The sequence below is a fragment of the Electrona antarctica genome (genome assembly GCF_951216825.1).
Source record: "Electrona antarctica genome assembly, chromosome: 17".
Taxonomy (NCBI): domain Eukaryota; kingdom Metazoa; phylum Chordata; class Actinopteri; order Myctophiformes; family Myctophidae; genus Electrona; species Electrona antarctica.
Window position 1 is genome coordinate 39365612 of NC_136798.1, and position 17737 is coordinate 39383348.

The window sequence follows — 17737 nt, forward strand, 5'->3', positions numbered from 1 at the left end:
TACGCCGCTGCCGTGCGTTGGATTTCCAAAGGCATGCGTTATAGTGTGGAAGGTGTGCTAGAAGAAGGCAAACGGATAAATTACATAGGAATATAGGCTACTCCTTCTCAATTAGTGTGGCTACACACACGCACACACACACATTCAAGGCTGCACACGCACCCCTCCCCCCCACACACACACACACACACACACACCGCACGCGCACACACACACACACACACACACACACGCCACACACACACACACACGCCACACACACAAACACACACACACACACACACACACACACACACACACACACTACAGGTTATGAATAATTCAGAGGCGAGAGCTGCAGAGGAAAGTGCCCAGTCACTATCAGACCCCTCTCCTCTCCCCTGCTCTACTCTCATGTGCTCCCTCTCCTCTCCTCTCCTCTCCTCTCCTCTCATCCCCCCTCCTCTCCTCTCCTCTCCTCTCATCCCCCTGTCCCAGTACAACAGCATTAAGACTGTGGTTTGTCAGTGGTCAAGGATGGGTTTATGTACATTCACTGGATGGTGGTATTATAACGAATTGAAAGGTAATGGAAAAGGGGCCTGAGAGAGAGAGAGAGAGAGAGAGAGAGAGAGAGAGAAAGAAAGAGAGAAAGAGAGAGAGAGGGGGGGGGCAGACAGACAGACCACGGACGGGGTATAATAAGGGGGGGGGGGGACATCACACCACGTGAACCCGTGGCGTGGACGCGGAAGAAAAGGAGAACCTTGCAGCAGGTCTCCAGCTCCGCCCGCCCGTCCAATAGAATGAATGGACCTACAAATAGTCGGCCAATGGGAGGCGCGCTGCGCTCCGTATAAAAGGCGCAGCTCAATCCTCTTAATTCCGCACAGCCGTCATAATAATTCCCGTCCTGCTGTCCCGTTCCGTCCGTCGTCTAGTGTCTGCACTCACACACCACCGAGCCTTCTGCGTCCGGAGAAAGGTAGGATGACAGACAATGGTTGTATTAAGAACACCGCAGAGTGCCAAACAATGTGTGGTGATTTTATTTTCCCATGATACAGTGGACACTCAAGGGAAATTATGAATGATTTTAAGGACATGACTCTAGAATAAGTGGATACAACTGTGGGCTTGTATCATGGCTGCTCTTCTTATTTCCCTTGACGCATTAATTCCTGCTTGGATAAATTAATAGCCATGCCTATAGGGGTTTATTTAGGATGGATAAGACAGACTGTTTGGTTTTGACAAGATGGGGTGACAGCCCAGGTGCACGCAATGATTATTAATTATGCATGGTTAATGCGTCACGTTGAAGAGCAGGGCAGGCTGTCTGGCACGCGGCCGGCCGCGTCGATAGATAGACCGACACATTATATGATTATAATAAGACCTTGCTTTTATTAGACCCTTTTTATTGTAAACCAATTGGACCTTTTCGTAAAAAATGTTTAAACAGCACCGTTGTGGTGTTGCGGGACGTTATTCTACCGCATCTTCTCCACTCCAACGACCTTTCCCAAGGTCTCCTCCCGCACTGTCTGCTCTGCAAGGTCTCCTACTGCGCTGCTGCAGACAATGGAAGGCGAGCACACGCGCGCGCGCACACACACTCGTGCACCGCAATGATGCATTCCATCATAAACAGCATTTTGGCTCTTTTTTTGTTGTTGCTATCACTATAAATAATTATGTAGGCCTATAGGCCGTAATTACGCACGAGCGCGTGTATTGTCCTTCGATGGATGGATGGAAGCTGCGGTGGAACGTCATTGGATTTTTTTTTTTTTAATAGAATAAATTAAAAAATAGGCTACATCATGAAAGGGAAAAAAAACGTTTTTCTTGGGGGGGGGGGTTATTTGCCTTGCGTCATCGGCTTGTAGGCCTAATAATGAGCCTTTGTCCGGCTTGATCTCCCCCAGGGAGGGATTTGAGACCCCCACTGTGTGTGTGTGTGTGTGTGTGTGTGTGTGTGTGTGTGTGTTTTAAGGAGATTATTTAACTGAATGGTTCATTACTGTTTTAAGTGTTTCTGTTTGAGGATAAGAATAGGCCTATACCCTATAGGCCAGTGGTTAACCCTTTTCATATCTAGGTCCACTATGTATTATTTGGGCCACGGACCACCATTTGTTGAGATTTAGCCTCTCAGACCCAAAACCAAAGAATATTTAGTTGTCTCTCCTATGGTACCAACATCACTATAGCATGGACTGATCGAAATAACACATTTATTTATCCAATGTGTAGACTTCTTGCAAATGGGACTGACCTCATGCTTCCTTCTATGCATCCAAGCTGCTTCTTTTCACCTGACGGGAGAGTTTCCCCGGCCTGACGTATAGCGTGTGGAAGGGGCACATTATTCCGACCAGTTCCTTTCCCCTCCATCAGGTGCCCTGGCTGGCCAGGGGGAGGTAGTTTAGAGACCAGGATGTTTTTTGTGCCCTAGGGGACACGGGGAGAACATGCAAACTCCACACAGAAAGGCCCTTTTGCCAACCCCGCCTCGGGTATGGGCACTGATGACGTGGAGGATAGAACAGTGGGAATCGAACCCAGGACCTTCTAGCAGTGAGGTGACTCGGTGTTAATTTAACGGAGTCACTGCTGGTCCATTTGTACACTCGGTTACAGACATTGTTTTATTGCAGTGGTTTAACCCTTTGCATATCAAGGTCCATTATTTATTTGAGCCACGGACCACCATTTGATGTGATTTAGTTATTTTGTTGTCGTTGGATAAGGTTTTGTTGCTTTTCAATTCCATGCTGTATTGATGTTGGTATCATAAGAGATAACAGGCAAATATTGATCAAAAATAACAAGTCCCACCCATGGTTGTGCCCCTCTTCGCACCCATTGGTTGCTGTTTCGTGGTTGGACACTACCATTGAAATAACAGGTTTTTCAGTTGCTTCGTATTGATATTCTGTGCATTCAATTCTTCTTTTAAACTTTGTCAGTAAAAAGGAACATCACAGGTGCAGCATGGTGACTGGGCATGTCATGTTTGTTTTTTAGTTTTTTCCAAAAATGATGTTTTAGCAAATTCAACAAACTAGGCAGAAGAGCCTGCTGGTTAGTCAGTCAGGGACCAATCAGAAGGCTGACAAAGGGTTCTTTGTAAATTAACAATAATTTAACCCTTAACGTAATTTAATAACTGATCTACAAGCCAAGCTTGCAGATCAGCTATTTCTGCTATTTTCGGAAAATGTTTGACTATTATAATTGAGACCATCTCAAATAATTGCAATTAGGCGATTATGTAATAATTGTGACAGGCCTAGTCGCCATGACGGTTCAAAATTAATACATATGCTATGATTATTTATTTTACATCGGTGTCTGAGCAAATAGGCATAGTGTCTATTTTATGTCATGATGATAAGAGCACCCTCACTTCACACGGGTGGTTTTTATTTTTTTTAGGGGCGCTAGCCCCTCCTATGTACAACTTTTGTCCCCACACGTCAATATTTGACAATGAAAGGAGAAATTTAGTCAAATGTCCGCTAAATATGACATAAATCTTGTCTCCTCTCCACACGTCTGCTATTGAGAATGAAAGGAGAAATTAGGTCACATGTCTGCCAAATATGACATAACGTTTTTTTTTTTTTTTTTTTTTTTTTTTTTATATGCTTTTGGCTATTCGAAACCAGACAATCTACAGTACTAGCTTAACCCATTGCTTGTTTTATCGGCTAGTTCTGGGGGAAATTTTAATCATTTAGAGAAATGTAGAACACACAACACAATTATTAGCACATTGTTTTCAGATGAGGGGGTCTGCAGCCAAATACAATTCGGGGTTGTTCATTTAAGAAAAACATTGACAAAAATGCATATTCATGATGCTCATATTTGTATACACATTTCAAAAGGATAAAGCACAAACGGGCTTGAGAGGTTCTATCGATAAGCAACTGCAGAGGATTAAGTGATGTTTGTTGCATTGCTTTGTGTGCAGGGCGGTTAAGATACTGAAAGATAACAAGGTACTTTCAGCCTCCGTGTGTGTGTGTGTGTGTGTGTGTGTGTCAGACTGCTGGGCGAGTGCTGGTGCTTTGGCATGGGGGAATTAATGATCAACATATGGATTGAATTCTGTACTGGCCATATATGGAGCGTGTCTTGAGTGTACAGGGTTTGATGAGGTCAGGTCAACATAATGGAATGTCAGCTCCATATATGGAGATCTAAGGTATGAGGTCGGCTGGCCGGCTCCATATATGCAGATCTAGGTGATGATCCAGTCTTCTACATTCTCTATTTGTGTTAACTTCTTGTAAATTAAGTAATGCAGATGTCTAACAATAATTTAGCTCCTGAGAGGGTTAGGGTTCGATTAAGATCTATAAGGGTCCATTTGGTTACCAACTCTCCATTTACCTGAGGACCACCTGGAACCGCTTCAAGGACCACTGGTGGTCCCCGGACCACTGGTTGTAAACCACTGCTCTAAACAGACGTGCATACACACGCGTCCAGTCATTGAAGCGGTTAAGGCTCAAAGTACTGTAAGAAGAAGATGATAATATTCATCAACCCCCCTTCCCCTTCCTGTTGTTCGTGCAGGTAGATCTTGGGAGCGCCACCATGCCGTTCGGTAACACCCACAACAAGCTGAAGATGAACTACAGCGCCGAGCAGGAGTTCCCCGACCTCACCAAACACAACAACCACATGGCCAAGGTGCTGACCCCCGAAATGTACGCTGACCTGCGGGACAAGGAGACCCCCAGCGGCTTCACGCTGGACGACATCATCCAGACCGGGATCGACAACCCAGGTAAGCCAAGCCCCCAGAAGGGCTGTCTACAACGCTGAAGCTGCCACTACCTGCTGGCCCAAAGTGGAACTGCAGCAAGTTCATGGAGGTGGACGGACGTTCAGTGACGTCATGTGCGTAATTTGAGACCGCTATAAGCTTCTGCTCGCTCGAGCCATTGAGCTATGATGGTACTTCCGGCAGTCTTCCGGGTGCTTCAAAACGCCACTGAGCAACTTCCATTGAAATGAATAGCAGGGGGCGGGGCTGTCGCTCCCGGTCCTCACTCTATCCTTTATAACTCTACGAGGTAGGCCTGTCCCAATTATTAGCCTACACGGCAGTGTTGATTTTGTTGACTAATACTAGGACAAAAACATGTTCAACCTTTTAAATGACAAGTAAGCTATGATGACTAAGACTATATCGACAATTTCATAGTTTTCACTAGTGGACAAGATATCCAGTAGTGCGACGCGTTGTAGATCGGCTATGTAAAGCAAGTATAAAATCGGCCATTACGACCGCATCAAGGCCCACCAAAATACATTTTAGTCGACTAAAATCGTATGATATTTAGTCGACATTCCAGGTGACTAAAATGTGTCTAACACTAAATGTAAACTATTCAATAGACTATGACTAAAACTAAAATAAAAATGTTCTGTCAAAATCAACACTGCTACACAGGCATGTGCACAGTACACATGGACGTGTGCGTTCTATAGGCTTACAATTGAGCTTGGGATTAGGCATTTAGAGGTTTGGTTTTAGGATCCGGATGTTAGAGATTTCCTTATTTTATAATCGGTTGTGCATCGCTGTCACGCACCAGAAAATAGCTGGTCTGCAAGATGGAAGTGTGTAGTAGATCTGCTTATTTCTTGACTATTGTATGATGGCATCTTAAAATGTTGCTGTCCTCACAATTCTGGTAACGCAAACGTGTGTGTGTGGATGGATAGCTGGATGGATCAATCTATCTGAGGAATTAAATATCCAATGTGTATAAATGGATGGAGCAGAGAGCTGGTGGAAAGTAACTAACTTCTGTACTTAAGTGCAATTTTGAGGTATTTGTAGTAATTCCAATACTTTACGTCTACTCCACTACATCTCGGAGGCAAATCTTGTACATTTACGCCGCTGCGTCACGATGTGACACATTGTGAGCTTGTAGATCTATTTCCAAAATATTTGTATACATTTGAAAGTTTGAAATGAGACATTCTGCATAGTGAGTGTGTTGTGCTCTATGCCAATACTTTTAATCAAGTACACTTTGAAATCTGGACTTTTACTTGTCGTTCTACATTGCGGTATCGATACTTTTACTTAAGTAAAACAATTGAGTAATTTTTTCCACCACTGCATTTCTGCTGAGTCACTGTGGGCATGGCTGAAGGTCAAACCTTCAGACGTTCTGCTGACTCACGCCGTAGTTGAGTTTCACATATTACCATTTCCGCAGTAAAACCCCACCACGTCTAATCATTGGCCGATGACGAATTATAATCGAAACGCGATACACTTCAAATCCTTGGAACGGCAATCATGATTTCTTTTTTTGTTTTGTTGAATCAATATTCTCCACGCTAAATCGCTTCAACAGCATTAGCTAATCTACAAGCTGGGAAATAGTGGCTGCGATCTACATGCTGAGAATAGCAGGTGGTGTGAGTTTGTAGCCTGGCTAATAAGCCAGACTAATATCACACAACACTGTCGCGGTATATCAGTCTGGGCTGGCTCCACTTGGATTTCATTTCCCGGGGAACATTTTCTCTACTTTTTCTCTACTTTTGACTACTGTCAGTCAAAAGTCTCAAGCATTGAACGTCACTGTACCAAAGCCCGCCTATATTGCATACCGTGTCCCGATTGGTCCGACCTGTTCTCTGCTGTAGGAAAGAGGCGTGCTACTGAGCCTCGCCAGACCGTAATCCGCTGGTAGGCAACTTTTTTTTGCCAACGGCTGATTCGGTCTGGTTTATTAACCAGGCTAGTGAGTTTGTAGATCAGCTATTTTCAGTGAATGTTACCAGCCACAATAGGACCGCTAGGGTGGAAGTGAATAATTTGATTCGTTTTTTTTTAAGCTGTGATGAACCTTTCATTCCCCTCGGACATTGGATGATTGGATTGAATGTCCAGGATGTTTATTAGATTTGTATGATGCGTTGTGTAGAATGTAAAGTAATCATTTCTTGTTCTGTTGACTGGTATCTGTCTGTGCTGTGTTTATATATTGCTGCTATCTTTTATATATGCTGCTATCTTTAGTCTAAATTAAAATCTCTCCTTTTGGACCTTGACGTTTTCTGAAACCTTTTTATAGCTCTGCATTACTACACCGACCTGTCAACGGGTCAATTCAGACCGTTGCAAACTGGTTGCGTTGTGATGTATCCGGGCTGCTGTCTTTGCAGTCACGCAAATTCCGCTCACACCAGAGTTGTGGGTGACCAATATTGATATCAGAGCACACTATTCAAAGATGTATTTTATTTTCATGTTTTGCATTTGAATCTGTTGAACTGCCCTTTGTTCCAGACATTAGCTAAATGTATCCTACTGGAAATCAAGTTGGTGGAAGCATATGAATGCCTTTTTTATGTAATGCTTTATTAGTCAAAGATGTGAAGTACATGGACACTTGGGATGACACAAACAAGTGGGGACTTGTTTTCATTGTTGCCCCACGTACTGTTTAACATCATGTTTGTGTTAAATGTGGGGCATACCAGATCGGAGGCATTCCCTCTAGTGTTTGACTGTGGGTGACCACTCACTGACCCTGGAGAAGTAGTTGAGGACACTGTCCTGAGTATCTTAAATACCAATCCCATTGACATTTGTTCCTGTCTTCTACCCCGAGCCAGAAAAGCAAGTTGGTAATAGGTGGGTCACGGTGGGCTTGCAGACCGGATTAGTAGCTGTGTCAATTTGTTTTGGGAGGTCTGAAGTTTAGTTTTTATATTTTAAAATGGATTTGACTGAAGGTTTGAACGGCCAAAATGAGTTCTGTAAGTGAAGACTGTGCGGGATCCTTTTTTTTTTTTTCTTTTTTTCTCTAATTCTCCAAAATAGATTTGACAAAATGAGAGCTCCCCATGTGCTGCTTTGAGAAGGCATAGACAGTATCAGACTCTCTGTAGCATTGTAACACTGGAAGACTTGTGAGGCTATACGTTGGTGTAGCCAGCAGGTTCTAATCGGCACTAATTAAAATGATTGGATTGACACTGGTCTCTGACGAGATTAGAATGTGTGAACCTGCAAAGCCTGGTTTATGCTCTGTTGCGTGCCTGTGTCGCGCACCAAACTCAGCCGATCCACAAGCTCACAATGCGTCGCCTTTGCAACGCATTGTGAGCTTGTAGATCGGCTGCGTTTGGTGCGCGATGTGGTGCACAACCAAGTAAGAGTGGGGCATTAGAGGTGTCGGTGTCACGCCACACGACAGACTGAAGCCGCTAACTGTGGCTTTGTCTGTTAATCTGTCAGGGAAGCGACAAAGTTTTCTGCACCACAAGCTAAAGCGAGCGAGTTGCTGTGTCGAGCGTTGCGAAGTTCACGTGAGCCGACTCAGCCCCGTTTTGAGTTGCGACCCAATGGGCAGTAAAGTAAATCCAGTATAGGAAATGAAGAGCTGGGGGCGGGGTTGTCCGGTCTCTAGATTATAACTCTATGGTCCCCCCCCCCCCCCCCCCCCCCCCCACACACACACAGGTCATCCGTTCATCATGACGGTGGGCTGTGTGGCCGGAGATGAGGAGACCTACGAGGTCTTCAAGGACCTGCTGGACCCTGTGATCGAGGACCGCCATGGAGGATACAAACCCACAGACACGCACAAGACCGACCTGAACCCCGACAACCTGCAGGTACACACACACACCAATGAATCCAGATCTGATCAGAGCACAGATGTCATCATTTCTATCTCATTGAAACAGTGAGTGACTTTTTGTTTCCAAAATCAGCTGCCTATAGGGTTGGTAGGAGCTGTCCATGGTGCTGAAGTCTATCGGGTGACTTTGGCCTCTCAGAACGGGTCCACACACACACACACACTTATCTGGCCTGTCAGTGAGAAAATGAAATGCTAAAGTGTGTGCAGCTAGTCTCTGGCACCGTTGGACCAATTGTTGTGCAACTTTCGCACACTCCCAGTAGGAGGAACCATCATCAAGAACCAGACATTTTTTGTATTAGCCTCATGGTGGCGCTATACCAGGGCTCTTCACGTTTAGGCCTATAACTCTTTGAACCGTAGATCATACAACTCCCCATATAGGCCACATCCATTTCTGCCTGACAAGATTTAGCTTTTTTTTTTTAGATTTAGCATTTTCTACAATTTTCTGCTACTACTCCTACAGATTTTACTTATTGAATACTCGCACACATTTCTACATGTTTATCTCTGGTCAGGTGATCAATGCATATCTGTCGTAATTTTCAATTGGCTACTAGTCGCTTTCAAAGTTTTCGGGAGAGTCCCGTTCCCGGCATGCCAAGCAGTGTTGAATTTGACAGCAAATCTTTTGTTTTAGTCACCTGGAATGTCTTGGGCTTAGTCTCGTTTTAGTCGACTAAATCTACAGTTGAATTAGTCGACTAAAATCTATTTTTGCGGGCCTTAATGGCTGATTTTACACTTGCTGAAAATAGCCGATCTACAAGTTGTGAGCTTGTACATCTGCTATTTTCAACAAATGTAAAATGTTGTGTCTTACTTATACTGGATCTCTTGTCCACTACTCCCTTTCTAACATTTTAGTCTAGTTTTGTTGCACTTTATTCAGTGTTAGTTTCCGGGTAGCTCAGTTGGTAGAGCTCTCGCCTTTGGACCACAAGGTCATGGGGTTTGAACCTGGGCACTGCCATCTCAGCGTATGAGTATAGCGTGCGGTAAATACTGGGAGCTGATTGTAGGTGTGGCACTCCACCACAGTATCCATCTCCTAGGGGTGTAGCGCATTGGAACAGGGACAGACTCCTGTGTGTGTGTGTGTGTTACTGACCACGACAACGACTATTGTCCAACTCGCATGTCTGTACACATCATCACTGAAGTCATGTGATCAAGATGTTACTGCCTTCCAAAATGTGCAGGCCCTGGGTAGAAAACTGGTTTCCTAGTTCTTATTATTACTATAAAATTGTGGCCAAATGGTCCAGCCCAAAAACTAATCTTACAAAATTGATTGCATATGAATATTATCAATAACTCTTTTTTTTGTACATGAATGCTGTGTCACACTGAAACACGTTAGATTGTAGGCTAGTTCCACTACTTTTATTTATATATATACTGTATATATATATTTTTTAATGTATAAAAAAGGAACAGTTTGTTAGGTTTCCACCCATCATACAAAATGGTAAAAAATAGCCAAACTACAGGCTTGCAATGTGTCACACTTTAACACCTTGTGAGCTTGTAGATCGGCTAGTTTGACTAGGAACGGCTTAAGTGGGAAGGTTTCCACCTGGCAGTGACAATGTGTTTCTGTGTTGTAAATGTAGTGGTGGGAAGTAAGTACTAAGTACATTTTCTTCTACTCCTCTACATCTGAGTGGTAAAGTGTACTTTTACTCCACTACATTCATTTGAAAACATTGGTTACCAGTTACTTGGATTATTATTACAAAACGTACATTAAACACTTTAGCCCTATATAGAGTCCAGGCATTTGAAAATTGCCGATCTACAAGCTCGCAATGCACTGCGAGCTTGTAGATCTGCTATATTAAAAATATTTGTATAAATTTGAAAATGTTTAAATGAGATTCTGTATAATGAGTACATTTTGATGCCAATATTTTTGTACTTTTTACTAGAGTACATTTTGAATTGACTTGTAACGGGAGTATTTCAATATTGCAGCATTGATACTTCTACTCAATCAGAAATACAGATTCACTCCCAGTCTTCTGCCGCAGTCTGAAAACGCACCTCCTCAGACTCTATCTTAGCCCATAGCACTTGCTGTAGTTAGTGCTTGCCCTAGCCTCGACCTCCTACAGGCGTATGCAAAGGCTCAACTTATGTAACTTAGACAGCATTTTATGTAGACTTGTACTTTTTATGTAAACATGGCACTATATAGTGTGTGTGTGTGTGTGTGTGTGTATATATGCATATTTTCTTTTTAAAGATATTCCAATTTACGTTCTTAGCTTACGTATGATAACTACTTTGTGTATATGATGTAGCTTTGCTTCTAGAGACAACATATTTTCAGATGGAGGTCGGCGGCCAATTACATATAGTTTTTGGGTTTCTTGACATGAAAAACTTGAGAACCACTGACATAGGTTTTTCAGGAAACTGTCAGGATTTAGAAGGCATTTGTAGAATCATCCTCAGGTCTAAATGGGCTGTAAATCACTGGATTAAGAGCATCTGCTAAATGCCTAAATTGTACTAGAGTAATACATGTGAGTACTTTTACCACCACTGTTGTAAACGTATCGTGTGTGTGTGAATTCCAGGGAGGAGACGACTTGGATCCAGACTACGTGCTGAGCAGCAGAGTTCGCACAGGGCGGAGTATCCGAGGATTCTGTCTGCCCCCTCACTGCAGCCGCGGGGAGAGACGCGGCGTCGAACAGATGTCCTTAGAAAGTACGTGTCTGTGTTGGTTTTGAAACGGCACATTTTTAGATTTTGTCTTCGTCTTTTTTAATTAGTTTTTATTGTTTTAGTCTAACTATATCATAAGATAGTCATCGACTAACTCGACAGTTGATTTAGTAGACTAAAATGTATTTTAGTCCAAATGGCTGATTTTACACTTGCTGAAAATAGACTATCTACAAGCTCACAATGCATCGCGCTGCGACACGCTGTGAGCTTGTAGATTTGCTATTTTCACCAAATGTAAAATGTTGTCTTTTACTTATACTGGCTCTCTTGTCCACTACTTTCTAACATTTTAGTCTAGTTTTGTTGACGAAATTGTCAATTATATTTAGTTTTAGTCATCCTAGCTTAGTTGTCATTTAGTTTTCTAAACTTCCAATTAGTTTGTTAGTGGAAAAAAAGGTAGTGGATGAACATTGTTCGTCATAGTTTAGTCGACGAAATCAACACTGGTCTGTCTGTCCCTTCTTCCCTCTTTCTTTTCATTGTCTGATTGGTTTCATCATTGATCTAACAGTCAGATACCGCCCTCTGGTGGACAAAAGACCTAAAACTGGTGTTTTCTGTCCAGAGAACAGGGGAGGCGCTCTAGTTTTGGCAGCATGCCTGTCTATAAACGCAGTCTCCTTTCCAATTCAGGTCAAATTGAGAGAAAATAAGTTGCAGGTCCTTTACGAATATATTCCCACACTTACCACCAATGTGAAAAGATGCCTAGATGCATTTTGTACTGAACCTCCAAGTCCAGTAAGTTAGTGAAAGATCTACAAGCTCGCAAAGCTACAAATCACAACATTTTGCATCATGATGCTTGTGAGTGCTAGGAATGTGAGACCAAGAGGTTAAAGGAGTGCTTTTGTGACCGAAGGTTCACAGGACAAAATGTGGGTGAGGAAGTTAATGTCCACCACTCGCCCCTCCCCCAAACACAGCTGAAGTGCCCTTTAGCAAAGCAGTGAAGGGTGTGTGTGTCTGTCATATAAAAAAATGGCATATCTACAAGCTCACAGCGCTGCAAGCTTGTATATCTGCTATTATTGCTATTTCTGAATTAAAACTATTTCAATCATTAATATATATATATATATATATATATATATATATATATATATATATATATCTCACAAATCGTCTCTTCTGGGGGTCAGGTCTTGCGGCGTTGGACGGGGACCTGAAGGGGACGTACTACGCCCTGAAGGACATGACGGACGAGGAACAGCAGCAGCTCATCGACGACCACTTCCTGTTCGACAAGCCCGTGTCCCCCCTGCTGCTGGCGTCTGGCATGGGCCGCGACTGGCCCGACGGCCGCGGCATCTGGTGAGAGCACACTACAGTGCCAGGGGGGTGGTGAGAGCACACTACAGTGCCAGGGGGGTGGGCAACTTTGATGATGCTGGGGGACACTATATTTCCACACTCACTCCAGATGGGCCACATTGCATGTTACTGTCGTAGCAAAAAATAGGCGCTCTACAAGCTCAAAACTTGTCTATATTTGAATTGAAATCCTGCTATTTTTTCCTATTTTTGAATTGGAATCTTGAAAAGTAACCTTTTTCATTTCAAGTAACCTTTTAATTTAATTTCAAATGCATAGTTATGTTAAATGTATGAACTAAATACATTGGACATTAAAAAGACAAACATTTTAACTGTTCAACATATGTTCTGAATGCCCCCCCCCCCCCCCCTTTTTTTTTGTTCATAATGATATTTGGAATACATAATCAGTTGAGATTGTTTTCGTTTCAATTTGTGTGAGGTTGACCCACATAAAATGCCTGGACTACGTGCTGGTGCCTGAACTCCAGTATTACCAGTACATTGCAGCGTTACCATTCTATGTCTTTTCGGGTCGCAACTCGACCACCGAGTTGCCGTATCGAATGTTGTGGCACGTCTCCATCGCGGTCTCAAATGATGGGGTGAAAGTCCCACCAACCCGTTTTTCATCTGCCCATGTCCCTTTTGTGTGCATATATGGAGATCCCTGATGTTCTCACTTATGCCGTTTGAGAACTTTACATGTCCTGCCATTAGCAGTTCAGTATTTTAGCTGTGACGTGAGCGCCCCCTCCTGAGATACTTCCGGGTCCTACTTTTGTGTCCCCATAGAGTTATACTGTGACGCTCCGTCGGACTAAATCTGAGACGAAAACAACCACGAAAGTCTCATTTTACCGCTTTCCTCGCAAAAACAAAGCTGCGCTGCTCTCCCAAATCTGGCTGTGACAGGCCGTCTGCCCCACACTGAATACTATCGCCATTTCATTGTGTAAACTAAATCCTCATTAATGCAAACTAGATCCAACAAGCCTGCACACATTCTAAATATGCCCCCGAAATATTTTACTGAGCAAATGGACTGTTACCACCTTCAATAATGATATTTATTGTCTCCACATTTTTTTGTCATGGACACTTGTACAAAACATTAATAATTCTACTCGAGTTGGAAGCATTAAGACTCATTTTAACCCTCAATGTCTTCCTTTCTGAAAAATAACGTCACACGTTTAGATATTCTATTTACAATGAGATGCGGACGGGAGCTGGTGCCACTTGGATCCGTTTGTAACGTAGCACTACAAAATGACGTCTGACTTAAATACTGGGTAGATTGTCAGAAACAAAACATCGTCAGTGAGAAAGGGGGGCATTTGCCAATGTTCATTCTATTCAGATTCCATAAATGGAGTTCCTCTGCTGGGCGCTTGTTCTCGGTAGTAAAGCAGTAGAATTAGCAAGGCTAATCGGTGAATAGAACCTGCAGGGAAAACATGGAACTTTCAGCAAAATATCAGGAAAGCGTGAAGAGTGGGAATGGCACATCTGTATGGCCATTTATGGGCATACCCATACATGGGCATTTGGGGGGGAGGGGGCATTGGCGGTTTTGGAAAGTCCTTGTACGACAGTAAATCGTTACTGTCCGACACTGGTGTTAAATGTTTTTTTTTTTTTTTTTAATGGCTGGATTGATGGTCCATTAATGTTGACGCTTACTGTCCAGGCACAACGACAACAAGACGTTCTTGGTGTGGGTGAATGAGGAGGACCATCTGAGGGTGATCTCCATGCAGAAAGGAGGCAACATGAAGGAGGTCTTCAACCGATTCTGTACCGGACTCACAAAGGTAGGCTGGCCTGTTTGAAATCGGAGAGATTATTTTGCAAAAATAAATTGCCCTGTGCAATTTTCCATTTACAAAGACAGAAATTAATTGACAAATTGATTTATATGTAGCAATGTTCAATGCCAACAACCCAATCAAATTGTTTTGTGACAAAGAATCGTCAACTAAAATGTCATGATTGTGACAGCCGACTGCTTGATTGTTTGACTGATCATCTTGTGTCCACAGATCGAGACTCTGTTCAAGGATAGGGGCCATGAGTTCATGTGGAACGAACACCTGGGCTACGTGCTGACCTGTCCGTCCAACCTGGGCACCGGGCTGCGTGCGGGCGTGCACGTCAAGCTGCCCAACGTCAGCAAACACGACAAGTTCGGAGAGATCCTCAAGAGACTGAGGCTGCAGAAGCGCGGCACAGGTAAACAATTCACCGTTTAAGCAATGTTTTTTTTTTCTCCCTTTAATCCCACCATTTTGCAACCCATTTTTATCAATTATTTAATGTAATCCTGGGCGTTACACTCTCCCTGCCAACCTGGGGAGAGCATGTACTGGCCTCATGCTTCTTTCTATGCATGTGGAGCCCAAGCCGCTTCTTTTCACCTGACGGGTGGTTATCAAACCAGTTCCTTTCCCCTACCTAGGACCTCTAGCTGTGACGCTACCAACTGCGCCACCGTGCCCCCGTTTAAGCACTATTGTATAATTGGTCTTGCGGTGTCGCGCTAAGATAACGAAAATAGCATATCTGCAAGCTCACGTGTTGCGTCACTGTGTGAGCTTGACTATCTGATTTTCCCAATCTTTAAATCTGATCTTTATGACTGTAAATGTTATCTTTAGGACTGTGAAACAATAATACTATCAATGTGGACAGTCACTCCTAAAGATCAGATTTAATAACAGTGGGTCCTAAATGTGATACACATTTAACTCTCAATCCAGTGATGTAAATATGTTTTCAATGTATTGAGTCCCAGGATGCAGGGATGGTCTTTTAGATGAGTCCCAGGGACATTTTATGAGTCCCACTTCAACAACGTTTTGCCATTTTTACAAATCGCAGCATTTAACTCATTTAATTTTATATGGTTATAATGTGGTTATATTCATGTAGAAAACGGAAGAAGAAATGATTATTAACTAAAGCTAGCAAAATAAACTAGAATTAAAAACTGTACAGACTAGTAGTGCATCCCATAGAATAAAAAACTGTACAGTAGTACAGACTAGTAGTGCATCAGATGGATGCAGAGGTTATTGTTTTATTGCATCCCTTAACTATAAACTGCGTTTTGCTCTGCAATGTCTCAATCCCTTTTATCAACGTAAAGCACTTGACAAGACACAAATGCGGGGTTTGGTGTGCATTTGTGAGGATTGTAAAACAATTACAACATGCGTACTCTGTTGGAATTCTTATTGAATATCCAGTTGCCAATGGCAGTACAGCAGTAAGAAATGCAGCAGATAACTGGAAGAGAGAAAAGGAACAGTATCAATACACATTATCAGTATAAGTAGTATCAGGGAGCACACTTGACAGCAATTAATCAAGTAATTGGTGTATTCAATTTGTCACATACAATATTACATATTCGCAACAATGGATATATTTACAGGAAAATAAACTGAACACACCGGAAAATGTGAAAAATCTTAACTATCATAACTCCCGATCTAAATCATCCCGTCTAATTCTGACAAAAGATCCTGTGTTAGACGGCGGGCCAGTCGCTAGTCGCGATAGATTTATTCTTACCTCCCGTTGTTGTCGATCGACTCTAGAGTGGTGTGGCTATTGTTAGCTGCTACACAGACATGCACACCAATTTCCGGTGCGCCAGTAAAAGTGGTCCGGGCGCTATAAATGATGGGCACATGGATTAAATAGGTCCGGGCAAGCAAGGTGTTAATAACGGTTAGATTGGCTATTTTCTCCCAGAATAGGACCGTTGGTGTTCATGTGATTAATCTGAATCAATACAATTGAGTATTAAACCATTAATGGAACCCCTTTGTTTTTTTTTTCATGTTTCAAGATGGGAACCCATTTTTGGGTAGTTGTAAATCACTATATTAAGTTTTTCAGAAAACCAAGGTCAGGATTTAGAAGTCGTTTTTAGAATCGGCCTCAGTCCCAACTGGTTAACATCCATTCATGCCTTAATTGCCTATTAACCAACCTCCCTCGTCTTTTTGACTCTCAGGGGGCGTGGACACGGCGGCGGTGGGCGGCACCTTTGACATCTCCAACGCCGACAGGCTGGGCTTCTCGGAGGTGGAGCTGGTGCAGATGGTGGTGGACGGCGTCAAGCTGCTGGTGGACATGGAGAAGCGCCTGGAGGCGGGCCAGGACATCGACGACATCATGCCCGAGCAGAAGTGAACTGTCACCTCTCACCCCCACCACCCCCTTTCCCTCACCTGTTAACCCCCCGTCGTCCCACCCCGCACTGATCTCCTGTATAATCGGATGTAATTATAAACATCATGGAGAGTCCCCCTAGCGCCCTCTAGCGTAGTGCGACAGCCCACACTGATCCTGTTAGAACCTGTTCAGTCTTTGATCACCATGACCAGGGTTTAAACATCCGTCACATCTGGATAGAAAGTAATCAATAATAAACCGTTGTTGGCCCAATGGAAACCCACTCTGTGTCTGTCTGCCTTCATTCAGTGTCTTAACGAGCAGCAATGGGAAGTTACTTAAATACATTTTACTTTCATACATTTTGATTTCCGGCCGATCTACAAGCTTGGCCGATCTATAAGCTCGTAATGTACACATTGTGACCTTGTATTGTAGATTGGCTATTTTCAAAAGATTTTTATATAGATTTGAAAACTTGTGAAATGGGACATTCTGCATAATGAGTACTTTCTACTTTGGTTCTGTAAGCACATATAGATACCTGCAATTTTACTCAAGCCTATTATTATTCCGGAATGTCACGTGTAACAGAGTATTTCTAAATTGCAGTATTGATACTTTTACTTAATTGAGAAATCTGAGTACTTTAATTGAGAAATCTGAGTACTTTATCCACCACTAAAGTGGTTAAGTACAATTTCAAGGTGGCAGTGTCTCGAGAGGTAGAGGGGCCGCTTGGGGGTCTGGTGTTTGTCAAAGTGTCCTTGAGCAAGACATTGATGTACTTTTTATCCCACTGCAAT

At 43.0% G+C, this 17737-nt stretch overlaps 1 protein-coding gene across 1 annotated transcript; it reads left to right on the top strand.

Moving 5' to 3' along the window:
• The first annotated feature begins 837 nt into the window (after positions 1 to 837).
• Positions 838 to 17214, top strand: LOC306940796 (creatine kinase B-type). Its single transcript, XM_079525996.1, has 8 exons — positions 838 to 964; positions 4573 to 4786; positions 8498 to 8652; positions 11270 to 11402; positions 12569 to 12740; positions 14437 to 14560; positions 14789 to 14978; positions 16771 to 17214. Exons 2-8 carry the CDS (start codon positions 4594 to 4596, stop codon positions 16947 to 16949), a joined length of 1146 nt encoding a protein of 381 aa, XP_079382122.1. The 5' UTR covers positions 838 to 964; positions 4573 to 4593; the 3' UTR covers positions 16950 to 17214.
• Positions 17215 to 17737: the final 523 nt, after the last annotated feature.